We start from the raw sequence: 14,257 nt of genomic DNA, 5'->3' as shown, positions 1-14,257 counted from the left end.
CATTAGCTTTCCTGGTTACCTGCGGTACCTCTGTGCTAGCCTTCTGTGTTTATGCACAAGTCCCTTTGTTATTATTGGAAAATTACAATCAATGCACCCACTATTTCCTGTAGATACTTATTTTAGGATCTTTGGATTTAAGTCATCAGGACTAGGGAACTTACCTGCCTTTAACTCTATTTAGTTTGTCTAATATTACTTCTACAGTGATGGCAGCTAATTCCTCTCTTATATTCTTTAGTATTAGTGAGATGTTTTGAAGTACTTTCCACTGTAAAGACCAATGCTCCTTTTGCTCTTCTGCCAATTCCTTGTTTCTCATTACTATCGCCCAAATTCATTTTCTAAGGGTTATGTTCACTTGACCACGCTCTTCATTTTTATATAGTTAAAGAAGCTGTTGCTGGCAGTTTTCACATTCTTCACTAGTTTACGCTCATAATTTATTTTCTCTATCTTTGCTGGATTCTGAGTTCATCCCAACCTTCACAGCAATCAATTCTTTTGCCTGCTTATATTTTTCTTTCAACTTAATACTGTCCTCAACTTGCTTGGTTATCCATTGTTGGTTTATCTCTCTCTCTCTCTCTTAGAATCTTTCCATCTTACTAGAATATATTTTTGTCAAGAGTCATAAATTTCCTTCTGTTTGCCTGTCTTTCCTGCTAATCCATCCACCCGGTCCACTTTAGCTAACTCTATCCTCATTTCATTGTAATTCCCTTTATTTAAGTTGAACACAGTTGTTTCTGACCCAAATTTCTCACACTCAAACTGAATATTAAAGTGCATCACGTTTTCATCGCTACTTCCTGGGGAATCTTTTACTTAAAGGTAATTTATTAAACCTCCCTCATTACCCATTACCAGACCCAGGATAGACTATTCCCTGGTTGGCTGCATGACATACTACCCTAGAAAACTATCTGTAATGCACTCTATGAATCATTGCCATAGCTACCCTTTCCAATTTGATGAATCCAATTTGATGAACCCAATCAACATGAAAAGTAAAGCCACCCAAAATTATTGCTCTATTCTTTTTATATGCACCTATTATTTTTTGATTTATAGTCTTTGCTACAGAATGGCTACTTGTTAGGGAATAAAATAATTGTTGCCAGATCAGTTCAATAAAATCATCGGGAGTCGAGACCTTGAGTATTAAGCAGCTTTATTGCATGATCTTGGGAGTACTCTTCCTTCAGAGAAGTGCAATGTAGTCAGTCAAAGTACAGAAGGTTGCAGGTTATATAGTGTATCATAAGCATACTGACTGTTTGTTACCCAGCCTAGGGACAGTCACAGGGTTACGTAAGGCCAATGGTCAGTTCGTGCAGCTGCTACATACATTTTGCAAGTTTGTACTTTTCAAGTCTATATAACTGAATGTTATCCCATTCTGCTGGTTTAAACTGGACAGGAAAAGATAAGCGTTGAATAGACAATGCCTCATCTATGAAAGTAAAACTAATCTAGGGAACAGAAGCAGCTTACAGCCACAAAGTCGTTTCTTGCAAAACAAATTCCTTAACATATTCTAAAAGCATTGTGTCAGCAGTATGCACTGGGCTGTGAGGATTGTTTTGTGACAAAATGGCTTCCACATGATTTTGTGTCAAGTCTTATGTAAAAACATTTTCTTCCACACTACTGTTTGGGGGTCTATATACACTACTCATGGCAATGTCTTCTTTCTCTTGCTGTTTTTTTTACCTCCAAACAAATGGACACTACATTATCCAAACCTAGATCTTCTCTCACCATTGTCTTTATTTCATCTCTTGTTAACAATGTTATGCCACCACTTTTCTCTTCCCTCCTGTCTTTCAGGAAGGTCAAGTACCCTTAAAAGATGCCAGTTCTGATCACTACAAGATCATATCTATTTATTCAATATGCACCATCTCTCTTTCTCTCTCTCTCTCTCTCTGTCTGTCTTATCTCTTATCTCTTTGAAAGGTCTATTTGTCTTTTCTTCAAAATCACTTTGGCTCACTATAAACAGCAAGTGACATACAGCATATATTACCAGTTAACCTCATTCCTTAATAAGATTACAACCATTCCATAACATCCACTTTTTTCATGTAGTTCTTAAATATAGATACATATTCCGAATAAAGACACTTATTGGAATTTCAGTGGCAGATGAGCTGAGGCAAGAACCTAATTGGGCAATACATTGGAATGAATGTAGCTGGTCTTGATGATAATATCAAATGCTATGCCAAGATGCAAAAGGGGATGGAACATATGGCAGCAAAATTGATGGTCTAATGGTCAGCAAGGTTACCTCAGTGTTCAACGGTACCTTGATCAGATGAGCTAATGGGCTGAGGAGTAGCAGATGGAGTTTAATTTAAATAAATATGAGGTGCTGCATTTTATCCTGTCAATTAGGGCAGGTCTTATGCATTTAATGGTAAGGTCCTGGGGAGTATTGCCAAACAAAGAGACCTTGGATTGCAGGTTTATAGTTCCTTACAAGTGGAGTCACAGGTAGATAGGATAGTGAAGAAGGCATTTGCTATGCTTGTCTTTATTGGTCAGTGTGTTCAGCATAGGAGTTGGGAGGTCATGTTGCCACTGTAGAGGACATTGGTTAAGCCACTTTTGGATACAACATTCAATTCTGGTCTCTCAACTATAAGTAGGATGTTGTGAAACTTGAAAAGGTTAAAAAAAATACTTACAAGAATATTACTAAGGTTGGAGGGTTTGAGCTATAGGGAGAGGCTGAATAGGCTGGGGCTATTTTCCCTGGAGTATTGGAGCCTGAGGGACGATGTTATAGAGGCTTATAAAATCATGAGACACATGGACAGGGTGAATAGCCAAGGTCTTTTACCCAGGTTGGGGGAATCCAAAACTAAAGGGCATAGGTTTAAGGTGAGAGGGATAAGATTTAGAAGGGACCTTAGGGGCAACTTTTTCACACAGAGGGTGATGCGTGTATGGAATGAGCTGCCAGAGGAAGTGGTGGACACTGGTACAATTACAACATCTAAAAGGCATCCAGATGGGTATATGAATAGGAAGGGTTAAGAAGGATACGGGCCAAATGCTGGCAAATGGGATGAGATTAATTTAGGATATCTGGTCGGCATGGGCAAGTTGGATTGTAGCCCCATGCTGTACATCTCTATGACTCTCTAAATAAGTGCTATTGCTTCAAGGGCAGGTCAGAAGTTTGGAATTCAGCAATGAATAAATCACCTCCTGTTGTGTCATAGCTTTTCAGCCATCTACAAGGAACACCTTCCATTGCTTGGATTAGATCTAACAACACTTAAGAATATCGACGCTATCCAAAATAAAGTAGTCCGTTTGTTTGACATTCACTTCTAGCACAACAAACAGTGGCAGCAATATCAATTATCTACAAGATGCACAGCAAAAAACTCAATTGACAACACTCTCCAACCCTGTGATCCCACAATTAGAATTACAGGGGAACACATACATGGGAAAATCATCACTTGCAAGTTCCCCTCTAAAACCCAAACTCTCATGACCTAGAAATATAATACAGTTCCTTCCCTGTCACTCAGTCAACATTCTGGAAATTTCATCCTAACAGTACTGCTGATCCACGGACTGCAGCAGCTCAAGGTGGCAGAATGCCACTTCCTTTTCAAAGGCACATTAGGGATGGGCAATAAATGCTTGTCTGAGGCTCACATCCCAAAAGTAAAATAAAAATAAATGTTTATTGTTTTCACATAAACATATCATTTTCTCAATCATTATATATACCTTGCTCCAAAGAGAACTTGTCTGTGCGATCACCTTCCAGACTTGACAAACCTTTGCAGCTCTTACCAGTTCCTTAACACCAAGATAACTGAAAACCTAGTAAGGAGGAAATATACTTAGAAAATTGCCATTAAAGCAACTTAAGTACACTTACTTGTTAAATGAACTTTGTAAAATTTTGTGTTTTCAGTTTTAACAATATTGATTCTTGAAGATGGCTTGTGAAATTGACTTAAAACTCTCCAGTAGCTTCTGTCCTTCTTTCAAGTAATACAGTATGCTGTACATTGTATAATTGAATATTTGCAGTTTGTGGGTAAGAAACTCTATTCTGTTTGTACAAATCTAATTTTGGTATTAATTCACATTACAATGAAATTTGGAATTTCCCACTTTTTTTAGGTTTTCAACAAGGTCTCTTTTTGAATTGCATTGGATCCAATTAATCAATGAAGCAGTTTAAACAGGTTCTTCTAGGTAGGTCAAATTGTCCTTTTGTGTTAGGAGGATATAAATAGCCAACTTAGTGCAACCAAGCACTTGTGTGAAACTTATTGTAGAGTACTAGAACTGGGTAATGAAGGGAAAGAAGAGAAAGAGATGCTCCATTGTTTCTTTTTATATAACTTCTTCAGCCTACAGTAACTGATTCTTTCTCAGCCACAGGAGAAGAAGCTAGTTATTTGTTAAGTATCTTGTAAATGACTAAGGTTTATTCTATCCTTTGGTTCAACATAATCTGGTGGTAAGATTAATAAAATATATCAAAACAAAAATAAATACAGAATTTAATAAAATAATTAAGTAGTCAATTAGAACATGCTAAGGATGGCAGGATGGGTGACATCTCTCAACTGCAACATGACGACACACCTTGATGTTTGTTTGATCGGGGCAAACACAATTGAGGTAAGTGTTTGAATTTCAAGCAAAATCAGCCCAAAGTTTGAGTTTGAGGCTGAATTATATAAACACTGTAATATATCAGGGAAGGGGAATGTTTCCTGCTTCCTTTGCACCACAAAGTAGTTACACCTCTTAAGATTGGGTTGTCCAATTTGGTCTGTGTTCACAGACAGGAGATGACTGAGTGACTCAGGTAAGGGAATCCTGGGGCAGGAACATAACAGACTTAGACGTTCCAATTTTCCAATAAGTTAGAGGTTCTTTCAATTTGTCTGAATCAGAGGGTTGGCTGTAGAGTGAATAAGCCACCTGACCATGGCAATTTGGGACAGGCAGCCATTCAAGTGGGGGATGGAAGCATAAAAGGAATGTAATGATGTTAATTGATAGTATAGACAGAGGGATTCACACTACGTTCTATAACAAAGTATGAGTCCAGATAGGTGTGTTGCTTGCCTAGTGTCAGGGTTCAGACATCCAGTCAGGGCTAAAGGAGAATTTGCAATGGCTGGGGAGGATCCAATTATTAAGATCCACGTAGGTAATAATGCATGCAAGGAGAAGAAAGAAAGAGTCAGTTTGAGGAGCTAGGTATAAAATTAAACAGAACCTCAAAAGCCACGATCTCTGGATTATTATCTGAAAGACATACAAATTGGCATCAGACAAATGAAATTATAGAGATAAATGTGTCACTCAAAGACTCGTGTGGGATTAGTATAAAATGTTGCCTAGGCCAGATATAAAGTATTGGATGTAGTTCTGGAATTTATAGGAGGGATGCGATAGGACTGAAGAGGATCACCCATGTAGGCAATTAGGCATTTGCATGCAAAGCATGTTGAAGGCAATGCAAGCCATCAAAAATGAGGGAGATGGGGAGGAAAGTTCACAGCTTTATGGGCCTTCTTCCTTTTTGTGATTTTACTTGAAATCACTTCAACTCAAGTAGGTACCTCCCTGGTCAACTGCAATATTGTCCCTGGACCCTTTATCTGCACACTGGACAATGGCATTGGATCAGCCTCAAATCATCTTATTGTTTTATCATCAACTAAACTCAGATATCAAGTTTTGGTTTTCTGGTAGCTTTGCTTGGGCATCACCTGTGAGCTTTGAGGTAGCAAGCATTGGGAAGTTAGGCATCTTCTGCCTTTTAACTATTGATTTAGTGTGTTTGTAAGCTGGAAGCTTCATAATGTTTAACCCATAAGGTGGGAGAGACAGCTTGTAGCTTTAGGAAAGAATGAGAAATACATGTGAAAATCCTGAAGAACACATTGCTGAATGGCACAATGTTGTACCAACATCAAAACTGTAGCATATGCTAGCAGGTTACACAACAAACACATTACTTGTAATTGAAGAGAATCACAGTGTGAAAGTCAAAGGAGTGTTTAGTAGGACAAGGATGGACTCCAACAAGTCAGGGAACCACCTTAGTCAGCCCAGAGGCTGGGCCATATCCAATCAGGTATTTAGTCAGTCCAATGGAGGTTTGGGAAACAGCATGTTAAAGTCTGTCAATTGAGCCAAACAATTTTGGAAGTCAAGGCCTTGCTTATTGGTCCTTCAGGGTGTTATGAAATCAGTCCAGAGGAGTGAGCTGTACTTAATCCAATCTTCCTATCAAATCAGTTCAGTTGATGGACCACCACAATAAGAGTTTTTTTTCAAATGTGGGGACAGGAGCATGGCACTGGAATATAAGGCTATTAGGAGCCAATCACACTCATAATTATTCAATTTAGTTGACAATATTAACCATCCGCCTTCAATTCAGTTAATCTGGCATTCAACAGGGCTCTTATGGGTCAGTGGTAGGTGTCCCTAACTCTCGATCAGAAGGTCCCAGTTTAAGTCCCACTTGCTACATATCCAAACAGAATAATTTAAAATAATTTTTCTTCATTTAATTGAATTCAGATATGAAATCATGAGGATGTATTGGAACTATACGGTGTCAATAATTGTCACCTTGTGCTCGATCAATTCAACAATACTCAATGAAAACAAGTCATTTGCCATCAAAGAATCACCTTCTTGATTTGCTAAATCACACACTCTTTATCGAGAGCACTTTGGTACACGTACCAAAGATTTGTGTCTAACTCTACCCTGATTTGTAATGTTTGTCCTTTAACCTTGCACAATATTCTTTCTGTGTAGGCGCTAAATGAAATGTCACGCTATCCAGCATCACTTCACGGCCTCTGTCGATGCTCAATGGATTGAGGTCTGCGCTGTGAGTTAATTGCACTACCTGCAAGCAGGGGAATCAATGCATATGCATGGACATTGGCCCTTGTCTAACACCCTAATGTTTTTCTCCCTCCATACACTAAGGTGTACCTGCCAATGATGTAGTCAGCAATTAGCAATTTTTGAGAAGATTTATAGTTCAGGTTGATGATAAGTATGTAAGTTAGCTCGCTGAACTTGAAGATTTGTTTTCAGACGTTTTGTCACCATGACTAGGTAACATCATTAGTGAGAGTGTCTAGTGGTATGTTCTGCTTCTCTAAAGATCTTGGTTTCTTAAGGTGGGTGATGTCACTTCTGGTTCTTTTTTTCAATGGAAGATAGATGGGATCTAAGTCGATGTGTTTATTGATGGAGTTCTGGTTAGAATGCCATGTCGCTAAGAATTCTCATGCATGTTTTTGTTTCACCTGTCCTAGGATGTGTCTTATCCCAGTCAAAGTGGTGCCCTTCTTTGTCTATATGTATGGAAACTAGTGATAGTGGGTCATGTCTTCTGGTGGCTCGTTGGTGTTCATGTATCCTGGTGGCAGGTTTCCTGCTTGTTTGTCTAATGTAGTGTTTATTACAGTTCTTGCATGATATTTTGTAAATGATGTTAGTTTTGCTGGTAGTATCTAATGGATCCTTTAAGTTCATTAGTCGCTGATTATGTATGTTGGTAGGTTTGTGGGCTACCATGATGCCAAGGGGTCTGTAGTCTGGAAATCATTTCTGATATATCTTTGATGTAAGGTAATGCGCCCAGAGTTTTTGGTTGCATTGTGTTTGCTTGATTGGGTTTGTTTCTGTGCCACAAAGAAGGAACACACAGAAAAGGCCAATGCTATACGATTGCTCAGGAATAGACAGCCTGTGTACGACAATGCTGTACATTGCATGGGTCTGTGACAGTGTTTCTGGTATATTTAGTGATTTGTTTAATACTGACTACCCTAGGATGTTCAGTTCTTATCTTTGGTCACCCTGCAGCCGTGTCTCCACAATTTTGGAAGTTATTTCAGCTAGGAATGCACAATGCTGCACGTGTATTTATGAGGCAACTTGAGCACTTCAGTTTGAAATTCTTCTCCCACACAAATTATGGCATTTCCATTTTGTAGTGAATAATGGATAACAGCTTTACATTTTGATGATTTACATAGATCTTTATGTCTATTTTATCATCGTAAGGTATCCATCCATACATATGAAGCACCCCTTTAATGTAACGCATCAAAATTAAAGCAAACAAAGTAGGAATAAGTCACACTACCTGTAGTATAACTGACCAAGGTAAGAGGGAAATAACATCCTTCATATCTCTTGAAGGTGCCAATTGTGTATCACTCTCATCATCCAATTCACCTCGTTCCAGACGCTATATGAAGAGAAAATAATAGCATGTGTTGGACACACTGAAATTGGATATTATAGCAACAATACAAATAAAAATCATGAATTAAATCATAGTTCTGCATTAATGTCTAAGAGACTAACTGGATTTCTTCTGCCAGTCACTTGTTGCAATATAAACTAAATGTCTGATTACAGATGAGCTGAATTTCAAGTTTCTAGAACTCTGCCAATTTGTGCAAAATAATAACTTGTGTAGTGGGATGGATCAGTGATATTGGAAATGCCCATGTCAAACAAGCAGGTTAAATATCTATTTATTAGAATGTCAACCTGCAAACCATTTCCAAAGGGATCTAATTATATTACACATTTAATGTAACACAACACCTCAAAGAACTTTGCAATCGCGTTACAAATTTAAATCACAAAAGTAAATGCTTGGATGGATGGCCAAAAGCTTGGTAAAAGGTGGGTTTTAAGGGGAAGGAGCTTAAAGAATTAAAGTGAACTAAAGAGGTAAAATCGTGCAGGGAAGGAATTCCAGAGTTTAGGGTCTAGTGATCTGAAGGCACCACCACTAATGGTAGGATTGTTAAAATAAAGATGCTCAACATGGCACAATTAGAAGAGCACACACTTTGGAACACTGCACAACTAGAGGAAATTACAGACGTAGGCAGTAATAAGGATGTGGAAGCATTTAAAAGCAAGAATAAGATGATTATGATCAAGATGTTAACTTGGAACCAATATAGGTTAGCAAGTGGAGGGCAGCTGACTGAATGGGTCATGGATCAAGTAAGGACCTGGTCACTAGATCTTTGGATATTCTCAAGGTTCTGAAGGGTAGAATGTGAAAGTCTGGACAGGAGACATTGGAATAGTCACATCTAAAGGTATGAGATGCACAGGAGGAATTTCAGCAGTGGATGTTTGAGATGGGGCATAGTTGTGCAATGTTCAGAAGGTGATTGACTGAGTCAAATATGAAAGGAAGTCCTCACATAAAGTTCTGGCTGTGTTTCTGTAAAAAGCAACTTTAAGTGAAGCATATTTTCCTAAAGGAATCTTTATTGAAGCAAAAGTAAGCTTACTGCAGATGATTTTTGCCTGGAGAATCCAACATACAAGTTGAAAAACTGAAACATACATATGCATCATATTCACAGATTCCACACAGTATGGCAAGAGGCCATTCAGCCCATCGAGTCTGCACCAACCCACTAAAGACCAAACCACCCAGATCCAGACCCCAACCTTTTCCCATAACTCAGCATTTTCCATGGCTAACTCACGTAAGCCTATACATCCCTAGACACTATGTGACAATTTGGCATGGCCAGTCCACTTAACCTATGTCTTTGAACTGTGGGAGGAAACTGGAGCACCCAGCTGAAACCCATGCAGACACAGCGGAACATGCAAATTCAAAACAGACAGTCACCCAAGGCTGGGATTGAAGCTGGGTTCATGGTGCAGTGAGGCAGCAATGCTAGCCACTAAGCCCCCATGTCAATCAAGTGAGTGAGTGACTGAAACAAACCTAAGTAAAATATCCCTTTTTTTTTGCTTAGGATTTAAATAAAAGTAGTAGCATTTATACAATGTACTTAAACCCATAACTTTAATAACTTGGATTCATAACTGCTGTCTGAGCTCCAGTCGTTCCCTTAATCAATTTCTCTGCTAGAAAACTTTTACGAACTTCAGCTCCTAGACACATAGAGAATCATAGAGTTATACAGCACCAACCAGATGTCCTAATCTGATCTAGTCCCATTTGCCAGCATTTGGCCCATATCCATCTAAACCCTTCCTATTCATGTAACCAGATTTTGAGCATCTTTTGAAGAACACTGCTAGTTTGGAGATGACAATAGTGTGCAACAATAGGTCGAGTTAATGGATGTAGGGCCAGGATCATCAAGATTGAAAGCTTTACCCAAGGATTGCTGAACAGTTCTCTTTTGTTCTTCTCAGTGGATCATCTTGAAGCAGTTAATAGCAACACTGATTCATTCACTCTGGCATTATATTTGTTGTTCAGGTCATTCCCAGTAACAGTTTCTATTGCCTTGTTGGAAGTTGGAAAGTCCTTGACAGGTATTTCTTTGACAAATCTTGAGGAGGAGTTGTGTTTCAGTGCAATCTTCTTCTTCAATGTTCATTCACACTCAACCTGCATTAAGTACTCTTTAGACAATTCTTTTCCATGGAATGCAAGTTATTCCAACAGGCCAGTAACATCCACTTCATCAAAGCCAGCCTCCTTAACGAAGACTATGTTTGTATCCTGAACCTCAGGCAAAATGTCATGAGATTACTCTTTGCCAATAATCATTTGGGCCATAATCTCCACTGCACACTGTTCAGATATGCCAACAACACTACATTCCATGCATCAGGGATATTGCCAATGTTTTGAGGATGTTGTGTCACCAAAGTCCCCTGACTGATGATGTGGCCTTGATGGATTTGGAGACAGTAATAGGCCTTGAATGTTTGATTATTGCCTGATCGATGGGATGAAGTCTTATTCAGGGGCAGGAAACCACTTTCACATTTTAGTGATTTCATCAAGATGGATAGGATTACAAACACAGGAGCAATATATTGAAATATAGATTTTCTGTGGTACAATAAGTTCAACTGGCAGGGATGGTATACAGAGTAAACAATATCCAAAAGGGTGCCACCATCATTCAGACTTGCTATTTGAGTACAAATGATATGCATTTCACCTCAATGTCTCACACTGGGACACTACTAGGGTTTAAAACCTCCTGCAGCATTCCGATTGGATGGAGTGCGCAGCAAGTTGTCATATTCCAGATAAATACAAATGACACATGCAGAACTAGGAAAAGGGCTCTGCAAAGGGATTACGGGCAACTCAGGGCTAAATTAAAAGCAGAACTACAATGGAAATAATTTCCAAATTACTATTTGAACCACATGCAAATTGACAGTGTAAATAAGATTAGAGAGGTAAATGCTTGAAGATTAGTATAGAAGTAAGAGGTTCCAAGTCATTGGGCAATGGCACCAGTACTGGAGAAACAGAGAGCTGTTCTGATGAGAGGGGCTTTATTCATACCACACAGGGACTGTTTCCTGATGAATGATATAACTAGGGTTGCAGATAGGACTTTAACATAATTATTGGAGGTAGGGGAGTTCAGTTGAAGGCAAGTATAAAAAAGACAAAAAGACAGTAGAAGTTCAAGTACAGAAGAAGTGAATGATAATTCAAGTGTGACAGGTAGGGGCAAGAAATATAAGCAGAAGAGTGCAGCAGAAATTATAATCTGACTAAGTAATGATAGTAAAAATTTAAAACTTGAAACTCCAATCTGAATATATGCAGCATTTGGAATTTGATAATGTGTCAACAATACAAAAGTAATAAATGAGTATGCCTTGATAGCTAATGAAGTGACATGGGTGCTGGGTGACCAGGGCTGGGAACCAATATTCAAGAGTGCTCAAGAGTCCAGAAAAATAAGCAAAAAAGAAAAGCAGGTGGGGTAGCTTTGTTAAGAAGGGAAGCATCAGTGTAGTGGTGAGTGTTGGTGCAGTAGATTGTGACATGGAATCAGCTTGTGTGGAAATAAGGAATAGTAATGGAAAAACTAATGGTAGTTGCCTGAAGGCCTCTGATGAGTTGCCTGACTGTAGCGCAAAGTATAAGTCAGGAAACAATAGAGGCATGTAAGATGGGCACAATTGTCATCAGTGGTTTCAACCTACTTATTGACTGGACAAATCAGATGGGTGGGGGTAACATGGAAGTCAAATTTGTAGACTGCATCAGGGATTGTTTCTTGTAGCAGTAAAGTACACAATGTACATGGGAACAAAGTAGTTTAGTTCTAGTCTAAAACAGGCTAGGAAAATAGACTAAGGGGAATGTCATTTGATTGGAGGTAGCTGACATTTAAGCAGACATTTCATAACTTGCACATCCTGTTCCTGTACTGCACAGTTCTACATTTAGTGTATTCAGCAAAAATATATTCAGATTGGCAAAAGTCTTACCATGTTCTCCATCAAGCTGCTTCTAGATCAACTAATTCCACCAACGCTTGTAACACTGAGCACTTTGGTTGATGTTGTGAGGTTTTTACCATGGATTATTCACACATTTTAAAACATGCAACTTCACTGCAAGGCTGATGGCTTTCCCTAATCCCTTTGAAGCAGTAGGAATATCACCAAATTATGGACTCAAAAGGGATTGCAACACTAAATTAGAAATATGGAATAAGAGAACTTTAAAATGACTCCTCTGCCTCCTACTTTCTAAATGGCTTTTATGACTCCTGGTCTTGCGGCTCTTCTCAGCAAGTTTATGGCTTCTCTGCTTTCACAGTGACTGGCTCCTCTGTCTCATCTGTCCCTCAATGCCTTCAAAATGGCTCCTCAGCCTCACTCGTTACAGTACTCTTCAGTACAGTATTTTTCAGCTAAACAAGTCCCAAGACAAGGAAAGAAACTTCACTTCACCTGTGTATTGTAGAAGAAGCAAAACAAAATCAAAATTAGCTTCAATGAAAAATGTGCCATAAGGAGCAGACTTCTTGATTGCAGGAAACACTTTAAAAACAATATTTACAACAGCATAGGAGGTAATGAGCAAATTACACTTACAAGAGCTAGTGGATGTCTGTAGAACACAGAACAGTACAGCCCAGTACAGTACAGACCCTTCGGCCTTTGATGCTGTGCCAATCTTTTATCCGACTCTAAGATCAGACTAACCGACATACCTTTCATTGTACTATCTTCCATATGCCTATCTAAGGGTCGCTTCAATGTCCCTAATGTATCTGACTCTACTACCACTGCCAACAGTGCATTCCATGCACCTACCACTTTGTATAAAGAACCTACCTCTGACATCTCCCCTAAACCTTCCTCCAAATACCTTAAAATTATGCCCCCTCACGATAGACATTTCTAACCAGGGAAAAAGTCTCTGGCTATCGACTCTATCTATACATCTCAACATCTTGTATACCTCTATCAAGTCACCTCTCATCCTTCTTTGTTCCAATGAGAAAAGACCTAGCTCCCTCAAACTTACTTCACTAAACATTCCCTCCAGTCCAGGCAGCATCCTAGTAAATCTCCTCTGTACACACTCCAAAGCTTCCACATCCTCCTTATAATGAGGCAACCAAAAGTATGGTCTAACCAGGGTTCTATAGAGCTGCAGCATAATCTCATGGCTCTTAAACTCAATCCCCCTACTAATGAAAGCCAACACACCATATGCCTTCTTAACAACCCTACCAACCTGGGTGGCAACTTTGAGGGGCCTGTGGACATGGACCCCAAGATCCCTCGGTTCCGCCACACTGCCAATAATCCTATCTTTAACCCTGCATTCAAATTCAAATTCAATCTTCCAAAGTGATAGAGTTCATAATTTTCCAGGTTGTACTCCATCTGCCACATATCAGCATAGTTCTGCATCTTGTCAATGTCTCATTACAACCTACAACAGCCCTCCACACTATCCACCACTCCACCAAGCTTTGTGTCATTGGCAAACTTACTAACCCATCCTCCCACTTGCTCATCCAATTCATTTATAAAATGACAAACAGCAGAGGTCCCTGAACTGATCCATATGGAACACCACTGGTCACCAAGCTGCAGGCTGAATATTTTCTATCTACCACCACCCTCTGTCTTCTATGGGTCAGCCGACTGTGTATTTAGATGGCCAGATTTCCCTGTATCCCATGCTTCTTACTTTCTGAATGAGCTTACCAAGGGGAATCTTATCAAACGCCTTGCTAAAATCCATGTATACCACATCCACTGCTCTACCTTCATTAATGTGTTTTGTCACATCCTCAAAGAAATCAATGCCATGCTGACTGTCTCTAATCAAAATATGGTTTTCAAAGTAATCACCACAACAGTCTGTTTCCTGTCACTCATCCCATTTAATATCCACGTTGCTACTATCTCCTTTGCTCCA

At 39.2% G+C, this 14,257-nt stretch overlaps 1 protein-coding gene across 1 annotated transcript in view; it reads right to left on the bottom strand.

The window, feature by feature from the left end:
- fbxl13 (F-box and leucine-rich repeat protein 13) overlaps nt 1-14,257 on the bottom strand; it is a 236,483-nt gene that overhangs the window by 192,562 nt on the left and 29,664 nt on the right. Inside the window, exons 3-4 of the mRNA XM_060842551.1 lie at nt 8,183-8,287; nt 3,760-3,855 (exon numbers count right to left, since the gene is read on the bottom strand). Coding sequence (XP_060698534.1) covers nt 3,760-3,855; nt 8,183-8,287 — 201 coding nt within the window. The remainder of the gene's footprint in view (nt 1-3,759; nt 3,856-8,182; nt 8,288-14,257) is intronic.

The sequence above is a fragment of the Hemiscyllium ocellatum genome, chromosome 23, assembly GCF_020745735.1.
Source record: "Hemiscyllium ocellatum isolate sHemOce1 chromosome 23, sHemOce1.pat.X.cur, whole genome shotgun sequence".
NCBI lineage: Eukaryota > Metazoa > Chordata > Chondrichthyes > Orectolobiformes > Hemiscylliidae > Hemiscyllium > Hemiscyllium ocellatum.
This window is presented reverse-complemented; position numbering and strand designations above follow the sequence as displayed.